This window comes from Schistocerca piceifrons, chromosome 2 (assembly GCF_021461385.2).
Source record: "Schistocerca piceifrons isolate TAMUIC-IGC-003096 chromosome 2, iqSchPice1.1, whole genome shotgun sequence".
Lineage (NCBI taxonomy): Eukaryota > Metazoa > Arthropoda > Insecta > Orthoptera > Acrididae > Schistocerca > Schistocerca piceifrons.
Window position 1 is genome coordinate 369,322,160 of NC_060139.1, and position 20,814 is coordinate 369,342,973.

The 20,814-nt window shown below is 43.0% G+C and overlaps 1 protein-coding gene across 1 annotated transcript in view; it reads left to right on the forward strand.

Annotated features, from left to right (window-relative positions):
• The first annotated feature begins 7,642 nt into the window (after positions 1–7,642).
• Positions 7,643–20,814, forward strand: part of LOC124775393 (cuticle protein-like) — a 51,076-nt gene continuing 37,904 nt past the window's right edge. Inside the window, exons 1-2 of the mRNA XM_047250227.1 lie at positions 7,643–7,667; positions 11,432–12,007. Coding sequence (XP_047106183.1) covers positions 7,656–7,667; positions 11,432–12,007 — 588 coding nt within the window. The 5' untranslated portion in view covers positions 7,643–7,655. The remainder of the gene's footprint in view (positions 7,668–11,431; positions 12,008–20,814) is intronic.

The following is a 20,814-nucleotide window of genomic DNA, read 5'->3' on the forward strand; positions in this document are numbered from 1 at the left end:
ATATTGTTTGAATTGTAAGGCCAACTTCATGTTTGCGTAACAAAGTTTAAAATGCAAGGTAGCATCAAGATTGCACGTCTACCTTCGCAAAGGAGGCTGCGAGCACTGACGGGTGTTGTGGAGTGTGATACGCGAGGTAGCTTTGATAATTATGTGCAACATCAATTAATCAGTAACAAAAGCACTGACAGACTGAAAGAGGAAGACTTTCAGCTATATGCGATATCAGTCCTTCTCGGCGTATTCCAGTGATGAATTTTTCTCGAGTTACCAGCCGAGTGGTGGCGTCGTCTTGTCGCTAAAAGACGACGCCACCACTCGTGCTAATAACCGAGAAGAATTCATCACAGACGTTGAGTTATTTCATCAGTTACTTGGAACACTCTATGTCGTCGAGTTGGACGCACACTATCTTGGAAGGTTCTTAGTGTTCAGCATTTGTTGAAATCAGCCGGCCGTTATGACCGAGCGGTTCTAGGCGCTTCAGTCAGGAACCGCGCTGCTGCTACGGTCACAGTTTGGAATGATGCCTCGGGCATGGATATGTGTGATGTCCTTAGGTTAGTAGGTTAGTTAGGGTTAATTAGTTCTAAGTCTAGGGGAGTGATGACCTCAGATATTAAGTCCCATAGTGCTTAGAGCCATTTAAACCATTTTTTGTTGAAATCGCGGTTGCGTTTCCAGTCACCGAAGGAGAGGTTTTGTGTGTTTTTTTTTTTTTTTTTTGTGTCAGCCTTGTCTAGTTATGTGCAACAAACAATGCGGTGTTATTACTCCATGGCAAACCTATACTAGATAGTAGGGCTAATAGTTAGTTGGAAGATGTATTTCACAGGCAAAATTCGTGTTTCTTTACTTTTCTGAGGTTCCAAAAACGTTTCTAGAAACTAGTTTTCGATGGTACGTAGAAACATTTAGCGTGTTACGGCTCCCAGTCCATATTCGTCAAAATATTGGGTCATTCTGACACTGAAAAGCGATTCCAACCCGTTCCGTTTTTCAGATGGCCTATGTGAATGAAATCCCAATTCCTCTCGTTTTTAAGACGTTGTGCGTGAATAAAATTGCAATCTTTTCCATTCATTACGACGGTTTGTATGAATGAAGTTGTGATCTGTTTCGTTTTTTAAACAGAATGTCTGATCGAGCTGCACCCGTTCTGTTTTCTAAACAGTCTATATGAATGCCACTATTTGAATTTCGAAAACTATATTTGTATTTGACATTATCCGCTACATGTGAGTAGTTGAGAGAGTTCGCTTGTAATACGTTCGGATGCTGGTTTAGCTTTGTGGTTGTCAATATGCCTTTCAATTCAACTGGACGAAATATCTGTCTTAAAAGTCAGGTGTTGGAATCTCGACGAAATATCCACAGGAATTGTGGTTGCGGAAGAAAGGCAAGCTGAAGCTGCGTCTGCATTGGAAAGAGCATATAGACATTTTTCTCAACCGCTACAGACATTGAGACAGAACAAGGCGAAGGAGATGAACCCAAAGAAAAAAATGTGTTTATGAAAGCGCATGGTGGAGGCATAGAACAGCGGTTCCGAAAAAAGACAGACCAAGATACAGGAAATGAATCCACAAAAAGCATATATTTATAAAAGCAGAAGGCCGAGACATGGGAGAAGAAGAAGAAGAAGAAGAAGAGAGAGATGACGATGATGAAGAAAACATCGAGGGAGACAGTGATGCTGGGGGTGATGATGGTTATGATGAAGACTCACGAAAGAAAAGTGTGTGTGTGTGTGTGTGTGTGTGTGTGTGTGTGTGTTATGACGCCAGTTTGCGCAATTGAGAGGCGCCTGTTCATATGAAGCTAACGTAATTTTTTCGGAAATATTGCACTTCTTCGCGTCATTTTTACGCAATTCAAATGAAGCTTGAGGAATTTCACAACTACTTCCTCATTGGCTGCTTTATTTTAATACCTGCTGTAATACCACTCTGTCATTGGCTGTTTCATTTTAATGGTGGATAAAATACGAGGGAAATTTCATAAATAATGCAAACGTTTTCAATGTCTCTTTACAGTCCTTCATTATAGTCTCCCTAACGGTTGTAAAAAGCTCTTCCAGCGAAAGATAACGACGTCCACACGTAGGTTTCTTCAATTGCGGGAACAAATCGAAGTCTGGTGGACTCATGTCCGGGTTGTAAGGAGGATGCGGCAACACTTCCCATCCGTATTCGCGCAGTTTCTGGGCTTCAACATTGCCGATATGCGGGCGAGCGTTGTTGTGGAGATGAGTGGCCAGCCTCGAGCAACTGGTGTCAGGTTTTGCGACTTTTTCTGCTCAGGTTTTGCATGGAGTTACGATAATACACCGCTGTGATACTTGTTCCACATGGAACTATATATAACATGATGATCTCATCGTATCTATACCTGTGTATATTTTTGCACCTGTATAACATGGAATTCTGCTTAACCTGAATTTTACCGCTCCCTCGAAATCATGTAATGACGCATACACCGCCTCGCTTTCCCCATCCGATTACCTTCTCCCACTCGTATCTTGTACCACCTCACACAGTTCCCACACTTCCTCATACGCATGCATCTCACAAGTATTTGAGACTCAACTCCATACGAACTCCTCATCTTTGAGAATATCGGAACGGATTCCCGCCTCTATCAATGCGTCCCATCTTCCTTCTATCTCCAAATTCTCAGTGTCCCTCCCCTCCCAGCCTATGAACTCATATCTGAAATCTACCCTTCCTTCTACCATAACCTAACTTAACCATTCTACCACATTCTGTATGAAGAGTCCAGTCCACCCTTTCCTTGGCCGGCTGGCAGAGCACTCATGTCCTGATACCCACGTATCACTTACTACTTCGTAGCTACTACTTCGTTCTCACATGGAGATCCATTCGTAACTAACAGTACATCAGTATTTTTTTATTGTCGTACTTGGCCTTGTAGCCTACCTCCATCTATCCCCACATATGACACATTAGAAAATAATACCAGTGTTTGCGAGTCCAACTTCATACTGGATCGGCAAGGGACATCGGCTGTTCAATATAAAATGTCAAATGAAAACACCGTGAGCCGTCTAAATTTCCAGCTTTATTTTTGCTACCAATTTCAGCGTTACTCTACCCCATCTTCAGTCCCCTGACCGAAGCGTAGGGAGATTCCCACCTCTTGTTCAAACAAAATAGGGGCCAGTATACAGCCATTGGTATCCGCAGACTTCTTTTTAACAAAGCTGTCACTGCAAGTGATGACCGGAGGGATTGCTTTGTTAAGAAGAAGTCTATAGATTTCAGTGACTGTATGTTGACCAATATGTTGTTTGTACAAGAGGTGGGATTCTTCCTACACGTCGGTCAGAGGCCCTGAAGATGGTATAGTCTAACGCCGAAACTGGTAGCAAAAATAAAATCAAACTGGAAGTTTAGATAGCTGAAGGCGTTTTGATTTGACATTTTATAATACGAGTGTCGTGTTTGTATGTTAACTAATATTTAATCCGAGCACGACACAGTTGATTTCAGTAACTCATCATTCATCAGTACATCGGATGCAACCACTTACTCCCCACACTGCAACAGACCGTGCCTGAAAGTGTTAATTAACTACGTACACAGTAAAGCGAGTTGCAGATAATCTGCGACAAGCTCAAAAATACACGCGAGAGTATTCTGAAAATGCTTCAATGAAAATAACAAACTTCAACGTATGTTTTCTGACGGTTAATTACACGTGTGTGGCCACAACTTATTCTTGATTGTTCATTATTGCATGAGTAATTCAGAAAATTTTATGTGCTAGTACTACGATAAACTTCATAGGTACTGGCGCCGTACTGTCAGTAAACACGTTTTTTGACGAGAAGGACAATCAAAAAATGGTTCAAATGGCTCTGAGCACTATGGAACTTAACTTCTGAAGTCATCAGTCCCCTAGAACTTAGAACTATTTAAACCCAACTAACCTAAGGACATCACACTCATCCATGCCCGAGGCAGGATTCGAACCTGCAACCGTAGCGGTCGCGTGGTTCCAGACTGAAGCGCCTAGAACCGCTCGGCCACTCCGGCCGGCGAGAAGGACAATCCAGTTTAGTAACGTTACTGTAGTTTCTAAGCGATACAGTCACAAACATCTTGATAATAATTCATCTTAACGTGTACAAAAACAATGTGGAGAAGCGGCACTTTACATTTTATAGCGAACACCGTAAATTTCTAAAATTATACTATCATCCGGTTCCTCACAATATTCGAACCACACTGCTACAAAACGTTAGTAGGAACAGTTACTCATAACAGGACATTCATTCTAATATTGCACTAAGCGGGTCCCGACGCACTCTGACTGCCTCCTTACCGTCCTAGCGACAATGAACATCTCTGAAAATCTCCAATCAAATTACAAGCGTCAGCGAGCACTTAGATGTTCAGATATTGCATAAGGTGGGATGACAGTACGCTGACACCCTTTGCCCATAATATCCTCCGAAACACCTCCCACAAGCACACACGCTTATAAGGTATCCCAATCATGCTTCGCATCACCATCGTTCAGACACAAACCTACTTCACCTTCTAAAATTTTTAATATTGAAATTGTGAAAGTTTATATTGTAACGATTTAATATGCCAATAAGGCACCTGCCGGCCTGCCCCCAGTAGGTGGAAATTAACTGAAAAAAACTTGCAGTTGAGATTTCTGCTTGTAAATCAGCATACTCGAAATTACAATAGCAATTAATAAAAAATAATTTTTTTTTGACAGCCGCAAGCGAAAACTGACACGCTGAACACTTAGAACGGAACATCCGTCTGATACGGTTTCAGTTTGTTCCAATACAGGCGTCCAAAGTCGCCCTTCGTTTCTAGCGGGCTACGAGAGTCACATTTGGTATATAGTCGTAGTGCAGTGAAGATGACGTTCCTCGTAGTGTTGATTTATTCAACACCACTTGCTTCCATTCCAGATGTACATCGCCTAACAAGGGAATTTTCCAGGTAAGAGAAAATATTCACCCGCCACACAGACTGATGTTCCTGAATTCGGAGCCGTCCGGAGAGGCCGAGTGGTTCTAAGCGCTACAGTCTGGAACCGCGAGACCGCTACGGTCGCAGGCTCGAATCCTGCCTCGGGCATGGATGTGTGTGACGTCCTTAGGTTAGTTAGTTTAAGTAGTTCTAAGTTCTAGGGGACTGATGACCTCAGAAGTTAAGTCCCATAGTGCTCAGAGCCATTTGAACCATCCTGAATTCGTGCTATTGTGCCTCAAAGGTAGATAATCCTAGTTATTCTTTAAGTTCTTGTACATGACATTTTTAGTTGACTGACTACTCTAAAGCTTAATTTATGTTTTAGTGAGCATGCTTGGAGAAACTTGGACTGAATAACGTTGTTCATAAAAGCACCAAATTACTTATTTTTAAGAGCAGTTTCAGTTCGTTTTAGTATGGTTCTCTTTCTTTATAAATTACAGTTTTACTCGTTAGAAATATTTTCTGCACATAGGTATGCAGTTTACACAGTATCAAGTTTTGTTTGATGTATTATTGCTCATTCATTTACACATTGTTTCTTGGTTGTTTGCTAGTTTCTGTAGCTAGGTAGCTACTTCTTATACAATTTCTCTTTTCACCAATTGCATTCAACAAGAAAGTACAACTATGTATTGGTTCCTAACTCAGGCTGTTTTCAAGAGTGCAATTCTCGTAAATATGTCTAGCAGAAGCAGATGATTCTGCAAATGGCGTAGGAGATGTTTTCTGAAGACTCTGTCTCTGAAGTTGTCTCCGGTCATTCATATGTTCCCGGCCAAGATGATCAGTCAACGGTAGAACACGACTCAGGTTCAGAAACATCCGAAAGAAAACTAGATCAGAATATTATGTATGAAGATAATGCGACTATTACTACAAAAGACGATCACTACCCAATGAAAAAGTGAGCAATCTCAATTCTAATGATAATGTGTCAGCTACGATGAACACGGAATGTGACTCCCCAGATTCACCACGTGTTCCATATTCCTCTATTAGCTTATCTCAGGACTATCAAAGTGACTCTGTTCGTTACTCCTGTATAGGTAAAATAACGTACAAGGTTGATAAAACTTTCTTGACACTACGGGATTTTCTTTCTGAAATTAAATTAAAAATTAGAATTATTGAATTTCAACACTTCAGCCATTTTAAAAGTTCAGGTAAGTCCCAATATTCAACAACTGCTTAATACGAGGGTCGTTCAATACGTAATGCCTCACTTTTTTTTCTCAGAACATATTTATAAGAGTCAGAATTCGGTGACAATATACATCAACACGTCTTGTCCATGTCCTATTTTTCTACTTAGTCTCCATCACGTTCTATGGCCGTACACCAACGTTGTGGAAGAGCATTTATTCCCTGCTAGTAAAGGATCTTGTCCTGTAGGAGTAGCCACGTTTTGACTGCATGACTGACACTCTCGTCATCTTGAAAGTGTGTTCCTCGTAGAGAATCTATCCCAGCAGAGGGGGTTGTCTTGAATTTCTTCTTTTGTGATGAGTGAGGATGATGCCTTTCCATGGACTGCCTTTTTGTTTCCGCATGCAGATTTCGGCCCCCGTTACGACCACTGACAGAAGGGCCTATCCGTCGCTCTCAAAACGCTCCAACAATTCAGATGAAATGGTCTTTCTTTGAACCTTATGGTCTGATGTGAGCATTTGTGGGACCCATCGTGAGCACCTCGTTGAATGTCCTAGAGTCTCGATCATTGCAGACGCACCTCCAATGCTGAACGACAACTGTAGGGCTAATTGTCAAGTTGTGATGCGCCGGTCTGCACGAATAATGACATCCACAAGAATCAGCATGTCTGGAGCAGTGGCTATGACAGGACGTCCCGAGCGTGGCTGATCATGGAGCTCTGTCTCTGAATTTCCTGAGGCTGTGACTTTCTTTACCTATCGCCCAACTGTACTCCTGTCAACTGCAGCATCGCCGTACACTGCACACAAACGTTTATGGATGTTCACCACGGTTTCTTTTTCTGCACACAAGAATTCGCTAACAGCACGCTCCTTGTAACGTGAGTCGTATGTAGACGACATTTTGACGCTGTACTACTGCCATCTGCCAGAACGGTTCGAAACTTCACCTGCGCATGGTACAAAGATCAAATGTGAAGCACAAACAAGGACGTTTGTCTGTGTATATTAATGGCTTTTTAAAAAAATGTGGGGCATTACTTATTGAGCGACTCTCGTATATGTCAGAAAAGGAACATTCGCCCCACAGGTGGATACTAACTGTCAGCCTCCCAGACCGATGTTCCCCAAGACGCACTGTAAAACTATGTTCCTATCTAAGCGTTCATAATTACGTGAAAACTATGGACTCGTACCACATCGAACTCTAGTGACGTGCTAACCTGCCTGTCGATCGTGCGCTGCTTTCTCCGCTAAACGCATTCAGATCAGCAGATCAACGTGGCCGTCAGCGGCCGGCAGAAGTGGGGTAAGTGTTCCCAAGGTCGGAGTGGCCGCGAAATCACACGGGTCTGGGCCGGCCGGCCCGCCGCCCGTTGCGAAAACTGCGGCGCGACCCACCACGCCCAGCGGCGGCTATATAACAGCTTGCTGGCCACCTAGCGGGCAGTTCTCTGCTACCGTCGGCAAACTCATCAACATGGCCTGCAAGGTACGTCTCAGGACAAGAAAGCCACCGCAGTTTCAATAGCGCAGCTTTCCAAATTGTTGCCTGCCAGTTCACTAACTCATATTCAACTTTAGAGTCACCCACCGCTCAGCAAACTGAAAACTCTCTGACTTACTATCGAACAAAACTTTTCGATATGTTAATCGCCGACAGGGAAACAGAAGAGCAAACGATTAATTGTGGCATAGAGTAAATTATTTTTCTGGACTATTTAAGGCTGCCTCAAATGTCGATATATATTTAAGTTCTAACACTTAAAAAGTTAACTCCGCGATCAGACTCAGAGGATCTTGTGATGGCCACCGGTTGTCGTGTCATCCTCTGCCTTATGGTGTCATTCATGCTGGACGGAGGGCCTTAGAGTCAACACGACGCTCTCCCGGCAGTTGCCTGCTTTCCAGACCTTACAACTGCAACTTCTCATTCGAGTGCCTCCATTGGCTTCATGATGTTTAGTGGACGCGTTCCAGTCTTTCCGTTAAGGAAAACCTTCACAGTACTGGGAACTGAAATCAGTTCTGTGCTGGGCATTCAGATGAGCTGCCAGTTCTACTGTGGAGGTGCACTGACGGAGAAATATGATCGCAACATCAAAAAATAGTTAATGTAGAGTAACGAAATTTCGAGAATTCATTTATCTAGGTAATACGTGTAAGTGATTAACATTGAAAGGTTAATGTAAACGCGAGATCAGCCATTGCAAATGTGAAATGCTGGTACATTAATAGCCGATGTAACCGCCAGAATGTAGAATGGAAGCATGCAGACGTGCATGCATTGTGTTATACAGGTGTCGGATGTCAGTTTGTGGGATGGACTTCCAAGCCCGTTGCACGTGGCTGGTCAGTACAAGAACAGTTAATCATGGTTGTGGATGACGTCGGAATTGTCCGATGATGTGGCATATGTGCTCCATTGGAGTTAGGTTACAAGAGGAGTATGTGGGCGAGAGTTGTCCAGTTGGAAAACATCCCCTGGAATGCTGTTCACGAATGACAGCACAACAGGTCGAATCCCAAGATTGACGTACCAATTTACAGTTAGGGTGCGTGGCATAACCACGAGAGTGCTCCTGCTGACACACACGAAATCGCACCCCGGACCATAACTCCAGATGTAGGTCCAGTGTGTCTATCACATAGACAGGCTGGTAGAAGACCCTCAACTGCCCTCCTTGTAACCAACAAACGGCCATCGCTGACACTGAGGAGACACAACTTCCATCATTTTGTATCCCGCCTGGAAGGCGGCGCGTGGGTTGGATCAGGAAAAGGTAAAACACGACTGTACTGCTGTATGAATTTAAATCCCCTTTACTCAAGCAATAAGATACATAACTTGGAATGAGGTGCGAAGCTGAAGCGAAGTGTCCTGGTTGGCTGCACCTGATGAAATCGGTAGAATCTGTAGCGGAGCTCGTAGAGCTGCACAGCACCAGCTAGTGGGCGCTGCCGACGGTGTCTCGTGGTAGTGCCAACCTTTGGAACTATGTGGCATCGTTACTATCGATATCACACATCAGAAAACCCAACAGGCCTCCACCCTGCTCTCTAATGAGCCCTCGCTTGACACCACTGAAGTCGCAAATGGCGGTGGTTTGAAGTCAGTGGAATTCACGTTACAGGGCGTCTCGCTCGGAGCTATCCTTTAAGTAACCGATTAGTAATAGTTCATTGTGTCATTGTGGTGGGGACTGATGACCTCATATGTTACGTCCCATAGTGCTCAAAGCCATTTATCATTGTGGTGCCAACCGCTGCACAAATTGTGCTCCAGATACAGTACGACGCGCCAGACCCATAGGCCGAAGGCAATGGTCTTTCCTATGGGTATTGTCACGTGGTCGTCCAGAGCCCCGTCGTCTTGCGGGCGTACATTCTCGCGACCACCGCTATTAGCAATGTACAGTGGCTACATTCCAGCAAGTCTTTCTCCAACATCGCAGAAGGAACATCCAGCTTCTTGTAGCTCTATTACACGACCTTGTTCAAATTTAGTGAGGTGTTGATAATGACTTCTTTGTCACCTTACAGTCATTCTTCACTAACATCAACTTATCTCGTCCAAATTCAACTGTAACTAACGCTCACAACCGTTACGGCGTGCATTTAAAGCAAACCTCATTTGCATCCTCATAGTGGCGCTACTAACGCCACACTTATGCGACTGGCATGAAATCTGAAGAGACATCATCTTTCAGGTGCAGAAACACGGGTACCTAGTTTCGTTTCTGTCGCGCAACTCCTTCTTGGTGTTCATATTTTTTCCGTCAGTGTATGAATTTCACACAATTAATAGTTTTGAGTTAGCTGCAATATAATTTGATGCAGCGGATGCCTGTATGATGTTAGACGCTGTAAGTGGGTATTGTGAAATGGAAGAGCGTTTGGCGTCATTGGCCGGGAGGCCCCTTGCGAGGCAGGTCCGGCCGCATTGGTGCAGGTCTTATTACATTCGACGCCACATTGGGCGACCTGCGCGACGGATGGGGATGAAATGATGATGAAGACAGCACAACACCCAGTCCCTGAGCGGAGAAAATCCCCCATCCAGCCGGGAATCGAACCCGGGCTCGTAGGACGGCAATCCGTCACGCTGAGCACTCAGCTATCGGGGCGGACAGTGGGTATTGTAATATATGTAGATACCCAAAACCACGGGATCAAACCTACACATGTTGGTAATGAAACCAAACAAGTACAAAAAGTGGTTTAAAAATTCAGAATCAGAAATGATGTGCTTGTTGTGCTGCAGGAGAGCGAGAAGTTATTTGCAGTTTCTGTGTCTCCTGAGTCTTTCGCAGCGGCATAACTGGATTCTCGGATTTCAAATGGTGCCAACTGATGCGACTTGAAAACCGAGAATATTTTTATTTACTTAAAGGTTGCTTCGTTGAAAGATTTGACAGCTAAATGATGCGCCAATTAATTTATGTAGGCCGGACTTATTCATTTTCAGTTAAAACAGTCACAGATCGCGACAATTTCCTTCATTACTAACACTTTCCTTCGCCAAAAGTGGCCATCAATAGATAATCACCGGCTTTGAACTTACACGTACATTTTAACAGAGAGCCGATGTCTACGTTTGCTACTTTTGTGCTTTGCTAAGCTTGAAGAGCAGTCCACAAATATTTACGTGTTGCCACGAAGGCAATGATTATCTGACAAAGCTCGTCTCTGACAATCGAAACCGGTAATGGTGAATCGAATTGTGTGTGACCTAAGGCACATTTATGTGAATGTTAATGTTTTTGTGCTCTTGAAAGGAGATGCCTCCGTTTGCGAAATTTATTAGTTCTTCTCCACAAAGCAGTACGCATGTTTCGTTTGTCAATTTCACAGATCGCATCATTAGAAAGGGTTGGACAGAGAAATCTGGAGCAATGGAACACAGCGAGTGTTTAGAAATGTCCACAATCTCTCAAAACCCCAAATACAATGCCTAGTACAATGTGATTTCTAGTATCTTCAAGAGTGCAGCAACTAATTACATTTCATAGCCTCTAAACTTCCTGAATTAGGCTCTCTGTGATTCTACTATACAATTATGAACGGGGACTGGATGGTACGTTCGAGACGGTGAAGTTGTCTTCCTCCGTTCCTCCATCGCTGTTAAGGCTGTGTGACTAATGATCACCTTTTATTGCTATGATTAATATTTCTCACTTGCCATAAGCATTTCTGAAGACTGACCACTCGGTCTCAGCTCGCACAGTGTCCTGATAACATGACGTTATATTTCAGCTGATCGTCCTCGCCGCCTTCGTGGCCGTGGCCCGTGCCGGCTACCTGGGCGCACCCGCCGTGGTCGCCCCCGGCGCCCCTCTGGCTGCCCGCGCCTACGCCGCCCCCGTGGCGTACGCTGCCCCCGCACTCCGTGCTGCCCCTGTGGCGTACGCCGCCCCTGCGCTGCGTGCCGCCCCCCTGGCCGTCGCCCCCGCCGTGAGGGCCGCCCCCGTCGCCGTCGCCGCCCCCGCCGCCGTGGCCGCCGAGTACGACCCCAACCCCCAGTACAGTTACGCCTACAACGTGCAGGACGCCCTCACCGGTGACTCCAAGGCTCAACAGGAGACCCGCAACGGAGACGTCGTCCAGGGCAGCTACAGCCTGGTCGAGCCCGACGGTTCCATCCGCACTGTCGACTACACCGCCGACCCCGTGAACGGCTTCAACGCCGTCGTGCACAAGGAGGCCGGCGCCCACCCTGCCCCCGTCGTTGCCAAAGTGGCCGCCCCCGTCGCCTACGCCGCCCCCGCCATCGCTAAGGTCGCTGCTCCCCTTGCCTACGCCGCCCCCGCCTATGGCAAGGCTATCCTGGGTTAAGTTACGTGAGTAACTTCGCAGGCAAACGATACTGAAAGAATGATGCGTGCAAATTCTTGTATTTATTGTGTGTAAATGTGTTTTGATCAGTATTTTATACGCAACAAATAAAAACTGTTGACACAATAGTAAACATTTTGTGTGTTCCTTTCTTGTGGTCCTTATACACCACTGACATGGTGTTTTTTGTTCAGCGTGGTCAACTGCTCGTTGGAAAGAAATGCACTTAAATAATTATTAATTCTAATACATTATAACGCTTTATATCTAGATTAACCAGCATCAATTTTTAGTCTTCTTTTGGCATATCCTACACATCAAGACAAATAAATTCAGCAACGTAGGAATATAAAATCTTGGATACATTTAAAATATAGGAATATACTACACACGACTTATGAAAATATCTTGCTAAATGCGACCAGTTGACCGAAGTACTTACTGAAATTGTTAACATCACATGAATTCCAGAATATAGTTTGTGATTTGAGGAAAGAATGATAAGGATTATTGAGATAGCTAGTTAAGAATACTAGTCCGTAAGAAAGAGGTTTGTTTCTATTTCTTCTTAGTACGTGTGTAAATTTAGTTTTGCTCAGTTTAAAAGCCCACGAACCAGTTGCTAAGCATAGAGGACTAACACGTCAGTCAACTAACTACGTGTCACCTGTCGTAAGCCGGCCGCTGTAGCCGAGCGGTTCTAGGCTCTTCGGAACCGCGCTGCTACTACGGTCGCAAGTTCGAATCCTGCCTCTGGCATGGATGTGTGTGATGTCCTTAGGTTAGTTAGGTTTAAGTATTTCTAAGTTCTAGGGGACTGATGACCTCAGATGTTAAGTCCCATAGTCCTTAGAGCCATTTGAACAATTTTTTAACCTGTCGTAGCCCTCGATTCCAAATCGGTCTTGTCCTAAAACGGTTGGCTTCCTAACCTTGTGTCCTCGGTACGACCGACAAGTTGCACAACCGTTCCCTGCTAAAGCATTTCTTATATCCCTTCTAAGACAAAGAAAACGGCGTACCACAACAACGATGATATCCTATTCCCGGTTTTGTTGCCCTTCATGGCAAGTCATCCTGGGCTTACATTTCAGCAAGATAATGCACTCCCGTACACAGCGAGAATTTCTACTGATTATCTTCGTGCTTTCGAAGCCCTACCTTGGCCAGGAAGGTTGCCAGATCTCTCGCCAATTAAGCGTGCTTGGAGCATCTCGGACAGGGCCCCCAGTCAGCTCAGAATTTTGACCGTCTAAAGAGTAAGTTGGTCAGAATTTAGCACGATAACCCTGAGGAGGACATCCAACAAATCCGTCAGTCAACGCTGAGCCGAATAACGGCTTGCATAAGGGCCAGGGTTAGACCAACCCGTTGTCTTAGACCGTATTATGAACGTAACAACTGCTCACACCTAAGAGTGCGGAAATCTATCAAGCAGACGTTCAATTTTTTTTTTTTAGTTGAGACACTATCACCGAAATGCTTCGTCTATTAGTCACTCCAAACACCGAAGCTCAAGGAGAGTCTCTTATGCTAGATGATGGCATTTTATACGAAATTTTTTGTGAGGTTATTCGATGGAAAAATGGTCTAGCAAATAAAATTTGAAGACGTTCTCTTTGTCATGTTACGCCATAACCGGTGCTAAAGTGTTTTATTTCATACTTCATTAACTGACAATGTTAACGTTACAAATAAGGAGAAGTATTATAAGATTTACATCTCGGTTAATTAGATAAAGAAGAAAGAAGAAGTAACAAAGCAGAAATTCAAACTTATTTGAAGTTCAGTTTAAATATTATTATTTCACATGGCACATATTGAGTCAGTTCATTTTATCAGATTATGAATGCTACGTCAGCGATTTTTTTTAATTACTTGTTCGCTTCTTGCAGCTAGTAGATGAGGGTCGAAGGTTCTATACTTCCTCCTGAGCTTTGATGTAAAAACTGAAGTGCCAAATTACTTTGTTGCTGATATCTTAGTGGACGGAATCACTGTCCTGTTGTGTATGACTCGTCCCTAATGAACTTCTCGTCGACGGGACGTTATACCCCAGTCTTCCTCTCTTCCTTCCACTGACTGCTACTGCAGCGAACTTCTTTGCTTGATGATAGATAAGTGAAAAATAGAATTAATTCCAATGGTGGAATTAACGCCCGATGGCGCTATCTAGCTCACATCTCTACTCAATGGACAGTTCAGAATCAGTAACGCACACTAAAGTTGGTCAAAATTGCAACATCCATGTACAATGGCTCGAATGGGTTCGTACCCACTAATATGTAGAGCAGTGTGCCAGCGGTAAGTGATTAAGTCTGCGAAGGATTGCGAACACGTAGATCAAGTTGTGGCCTCTCTTGGGTGCATCGAAAGCTCAGAGTGAGGCATGTGAAGAGCTACCAAACTAAGTGGAAATGTGAAAAGAAGTGTCAGTATGCTTATTGGATGTCAAAGGGAGCGATATCAGTACGTTCGTGAATTACGTCATGACGGAATGCACGATCTCTGGGAAAGGGATTTGTTTCGTTGCGAAATTTCTGTTCGTACATAGTATGTTACTAGGACAGTCGCGCAGCTGTGGAACCAGTGTATAGAAGAGGATCTTTTCCTACAGTATTGTGATAATGAGGTGCACATTGTGACACAAACATTCAAACGCGGTCACTTCGTCCGCCTGGCCATGACCATCCATCGCAGTATCGATAATATGTTAGGCACCGCAGCGGTTGTCGTCTGCCGCAGGGTAACCTCATGTAACTTAAACTATTTCATCGGCGTCCATGGGCCGTAAACTTTAAAGGCATCTTCCCATTGGGTACAATATGGTTTTATATTCTGAGATGCAACCCCTTATACAGGTAAACGACGAGCAGTAGTTTATCAGGACAATACATGGTCACACAAAGTGAGAAATGTGCAAACCATTTTTGATGAAGGACGAGTACATTCGTTCATTAGCTTATAGTATCTCATAAGATTTATTGCTCGCTATGTGCGAAGCCAGAATAATTGCTTTATTTCAGTCACAGGTAGAGAAGCTGGTGGCGAGTAATTTTTGCGTTGCAGCAGTTCAAATTTCCACTGTTTCTCGAACTACGATGTGAAAAGAATTAAATACTCTTCTTCAGAATATGATAGGAGTAAGTCGTGTAATTGTCTCTGATAGAGGAATCATTGTTAATGGACGCTGTTGCGAACAATCGTACTGGTCCTGAAAATGAAATGGTGATAATTGTTTGCAATTAACTGGTTTCTTGTAGTTAGAGACCCTAACGTTACTCAACATTAATGAGTATATAGGGTGATTCCGTGATATTGTTACAATTTTAAGGAGTGATGGAGAACGGTAAATTTATCAATTTGAAGTGAGGTGACTTGGTCCGGAAGCGACCCAGTCGAAACTTATAAGCGAAAATCATTCTTACAGTGGATTAAATGTACCGGTACTGTTGTTCCTAGGATTGTAGGTTAAGAAACATTCAGAGGTGTTAGTATGGACAAAAACAAGAAACATGTCTAGTAAACATGGGCTCTGAAATGCATATCTTAAGAACTATGAGCTCTTGTTCATCTTCAATATTGTGAAACGCATCTCTCCTACTGCAAGCTCATCGGTTTCCATATTTCTGGAGGAGCCAGTATGGACCCAAAAAAGGAAGAAATGTCCAATAAATATGTGATTAAAATGCATACCTTAAGAGCTATGGACACTTGTTCAGTTATTATCTGCTGCTGTTGACATTACCCTAAAATTGTCTAACGAGAACTCCTTGTCTTATTTCTATTTCACTTTACCTACCCCCACTATACCTATATTGAGCCTTAAAGTTCCCTTTTCAGATTTTCTAGCGTCCCTACAACGTCCAAACATCTGACATTCCACGCCCCGACTAGTACAACGTACCCTTTCGTTGATTATTCCATCTTTTTCTCATGGTCACCTCCCCCTTGGCAGTGTCTACGGGAGATGGGGACTAGTCCGCAGTCTTTTGCATTACAGGCCACAGGTCCTGTGGACACACATTATCTGCCTTTAATGCCGTGGTTTCCATTGCATTGTGCATCCTCATGCCGTTTATCATTTCTGGTTCGTCCGTCTTTTAGGGGTGGTTTCTTACCTCTGCCTGCTCCTCCGCTCTTTTTGACAAGGCCGTTGGCAAGAGGAAGGTTACATCTTATGCTGAAACTCTTCGGCTGCCATTTATGATGATTTTTATTGTAAATTTTAGCACTGGCGAGGGTCGAGCATGGGTACAAAGACTTTTTGATTACTAGTCAAAGTCTCTACCTCTGGACCACTGAACAAAGATCTTTACAACGTCATATATCCTCAACTACATCTCGTACAATGATATAATTTTGCAGTTACATCCACTGATATATGTGAACACTGTCTGTAAAATGTGTAGTGAATACAGTTGGTAAAGAAGTAATAAATTATATCGTCGTTCTTGATTTGAAAATCAACACTGAAAATGTAGTAAGCGATAAATTTTACCTTTCATTATTATGCGCCAGGCGTCGGAGAGAAAAATTTTCGTAAATGTTTGAACTTATGTGTAAAGACTGGTGCAAGTCACCAAGAGCTCTCGTTCTAAAACACTGGATGACTAAATTCTGAGTGTTCTCGCGTCGTGGCCTACAATTCTGTTTCAGCCCCACCCTTACCCCTTTGAAAGGTATGTGGTTCCAGACAGTAAGTGATACGTGTACCATGTTTGGTTGGAATCGCTCCAGTGGTTTCAGAGGAGATGTAGAACATACATACATATTTTTTATAATACTACGAATATATTTTTCCGTGATCTGTTTTTGATGAAATATAGCCTATAGGGTGCCTCTAGCTACGCTAAAGTTACCAGTGAAACCGCATACAAACCCATCTAGTGGTCTTGGAGATTAGCGTGTTCAAAGAAAAATGTACGGACACGACGGTTATCCAGTATTATTATTAGTATACAGACAGATGTGCAGCACGTAAAGATCGTTTTCAGTGTCTCTGAGGGGCTTCTTATTATGCGAGAATGATAAATTTGAGAAATCTGGTGTGCACAAAATTCATTGTTCTTCATGTGAAGTAGTGGTTCTGAGAAGATCGGTTTCGTTGGGTCCACTTGTAAAAAGGTTCTTTTGGGAAAGATAGGGTTAGCCAATTTAGAATATTAACCATCGGGCATTAAATGCACTTTTCATTGCGGCTCCTTCTATATCCTCCAAATTGAGACTACCGCAGCATTTGTACAGTGAGTTACAGTTACTTACGATACTTTCGTAACCCTACAGTCCGTAATTTGCCTTCCTCATAAGTAGATTTGTGTAATTATTGCGAGTTAAACGCTTAGATACCTAAAAGGACTGACTGTTTCCAGTGACTGACACACAAAGGTGTATTCAAATGCTACACTTAAAACCCCAAAACCATAAAGAAGGTTTGAAAAATGTAGTGCAGCCTCGCAATTGAATACCTTTGTACTTTCCCTTTTTTGTGACGCAGCCGCAACGTACAAGGGGGCTAAGGGAAGACAACACTGGGTCGAGAACCCGGCCACTTCACGGGCTGAGAATCATGAGAAGTCCAAGGTTACACGACTGATAAAATTTTAACTAAAGGATTAGTTCTTCCACCCTGGACGTCCAAATCAGACCGCGAACTTCATCCTGGTCACTGTGACCACCATTGGTGTTCACAGACATAACCTTTAGCTGGAAGAATATAGTTACGTTAAAAGTTATAGGCTAGTGTGGCATGAAAGCAACGGGCGTGACAGATCATGACCTTTAAAAGGACACAATGAATAGTGAAGAGTATATGAATACATTTCAGATTATGTAACCTCCTTTTAAAAATTCTGGATCGGGATAGCGCTCTATACCTCGTATTTTTGCTAGACAATCCCCTTCATATACGATAATGTATTCTTATCTGAACTGACATCCACTTCCCAGGACAATTGAGAGGTCATACTAGACCAATAGAATGGGCCGCAGGAAGTGCATATCTTAACGATTGTGACTTTTTTGTGGAGTTAAACACAATAAAATGTTAATAAAATTTACCCCCTTAGTCTTGGAGACGTTGAGGATAGATTCGGTGACCTTTTATTCACAGTCCTCGTTGTTTTCCGAGAAAAACTGTTTATCACGTATCACAACATTGCAGAAGTATATTGACTAAGATTATGAATTGCTGATTTAGTTCGTTGTGATAATAACTATTGTTATAACAAAGGTCATGCGTTTGGCTCACGATGTCTTTATAAATAGGTATTGAGTTATCAATATGTATATTGAATATCTTATGAGGTACCAACACGCGTCATGAATAATGCTTCCCTTGTTTTAGTGTCCCCGTTCTAGCATTGAAACAAACTGCTGCTTACCAAATATCTCATGTATCACTAGTGACCAGTAGATAGAATTCCAAGAAGGTGAGAAATCACTCACAGAAGAAACATTAAATCTTAGATGTTCACACGAAACCTATTCCACAACAACGTTTAATGTGCGTATGTTCTTATTAAGGTACTATTTCAGAGTAATGTTAAATATGTATTAAAGGTAAGGCGTTACTGAGTAAGGTGCCGTATTGCGCCAGCGGCTGACGTAACGTTGAGTCAGTGGGCGTTCGCAATACGCAAATCGGGTGCAGGCCCCTCACGCCTGTTGGCAACGGAATGCCATAACGCGAAACGCCTTAATGAGACATCAGCATTTCTTGTTTGATTGAAATTTGTTCATATGTGTTGTCACATAGTCTAGTAAACTTAAACTTAGAGAAATAAAACATTGATTTATGAAAAATTAAATCCAAAGCCATGTAATCAGAATCTCGGTTCCCTGTTGCAGTTGTTTCTGGCTAACTATGGAGAATCTGGCAATTTGATTCTTCCTTGAATAGCAGCAGGTTAATCAGAGCCCCTGAAAAGTGCGCGGGAAACCTTATGATCAAAGCAACATCAGACAAGTGTGAGCGCTGTGGCTCTAATAGAAGCGTTTGGTTGGTCTGGGGAAGGGGACCAAACAGCGAGGTCATCGACCCCATCGGATTAGGGAGGGATGGGGAAGGAAGTCTTCAGTGCCCTTTCAAAGGAAACATCCCGACATTTGCCTGAAGCGATTTAGGAAAATCACGGAAAACCTCAATCAGGATGGGCAGATGCGGGTTTGAACCGTCGTCATCCCGAATACAAGTGGAAAGTAAACTAAAGCGACATTTAAGGCATACTAAGCACTCGCAGGAAATCTGTCAATTTAGTTTAATTTAGGTCTCTACAGGATCTGTAAGTCAGGAAGCTAGTAGACATACAAGTTGTATAGGTTAAATGCCATCTTTAGTAACTTTAATCAAACTCTTATTAAAACTTGTATCACAGTTGCTAAGGGCGGAAATTACCCTATACAACTTGAATATCTGCAACTGCGGAAAAAATGAGACCAAAAACAAAGGCAGCAGGTATAGTATGTTATCATTGAAGAAACACCAAAGCGGTTTAAGTCTTCTCTGCCGCATTTAAAAAACTTAGCCTTGTCCACTTTCTGCTTTTATTAATGGGCAAAGTATTAAACTTAGTGATTGTTGGTTAATATTCGATGTATCATTTAGCAAGAATTTTCAAAAATGGTTCAAATGACTCTAAGCGCTATGGGATTTAACATCTCAAGTCATCAGTCCCCTAGACTTACAACTACTTAAACCTAACTAACCTAAGGACACACCTAAGGACACACATCCATGCCTGAGGCAGGATTCGAACCTGCGACCGCAGCAGCAGCGTGGTTCCGGACTGCAGCGCCTAGAACCGCTCGGCCATAGCGGCCGGCTAGAATTTTCAATTGTAGGTGCCGAAACCATTTAATGTAACAAAGTACGGGACGAATTTGGAGAACTAATTCAGTATGTTTCAGTTTTCCAAGTGAACGGAGATACATAGAAGTAATACACTTCACGAAGAGGGCACATATTTTCTTGGAAAGCGGAAACAGAAAACATAGTCACGAGCTGTAGGTGTGGTAAACGTCTTTGTTGTCAGAATATCTCTGAAATTTTTCCTCTGAAATTCAAACTTCCGGTTAAAATTTCGAGTACCTATTCAGCGCCATTTGAAAGTATTAGTGAATGAAAGTAATGTCTTAATACCTAAAATCAGTTTCCGTACGAAGAAGCAATAAAGGCAACGTTTTCTTTTTCTGAAAAATGACCTTCATTATAATATTTCATTGCTCACTTTAAAAATGCATGTACACAAGCGGAAAATGGAAAGAAAAAGCACTGATGAAATATTTCTACACGTATGATGTTTTATTCATGTATTTACATGTTGCTATTCACCGTGAGTGATTATAACTTCAGAACCTAGCATCTGTGGACAGATTTTTCGGACAAAATTTTCTTGCCTTATTCTCCTACAGACCTGCAATCGTGCATTGAGAGCACCACACCTTCAAAAATAGAGAAATTAGTAAGAACCATATGTGTTAGATTGTACAGTGAGATAGTTACACTTTGCATCAACCTGTCGTCGCAAATGGTCAAGGTTGTCTTCAGTAACGTGGACCACACTGGCAGTGCTAGAAGGACGTACGTGGGCATTGTCTTATTGAAAGAGCAGATTTCCCCAATTTTGTATATATGGCACGGGTTGAACGGCGTTGTGAATGAATCGCGCACTGCTCTGTATCCTCTTAACATATATGAGAGGGAAGCACACACGTTGTGGACCGTAATTTCTACCATCATGACGCCAGGGTTTTTCCCTGTATGTCACTGACTAACCAACGAAAGGATAACGTTCTGCAAGTCA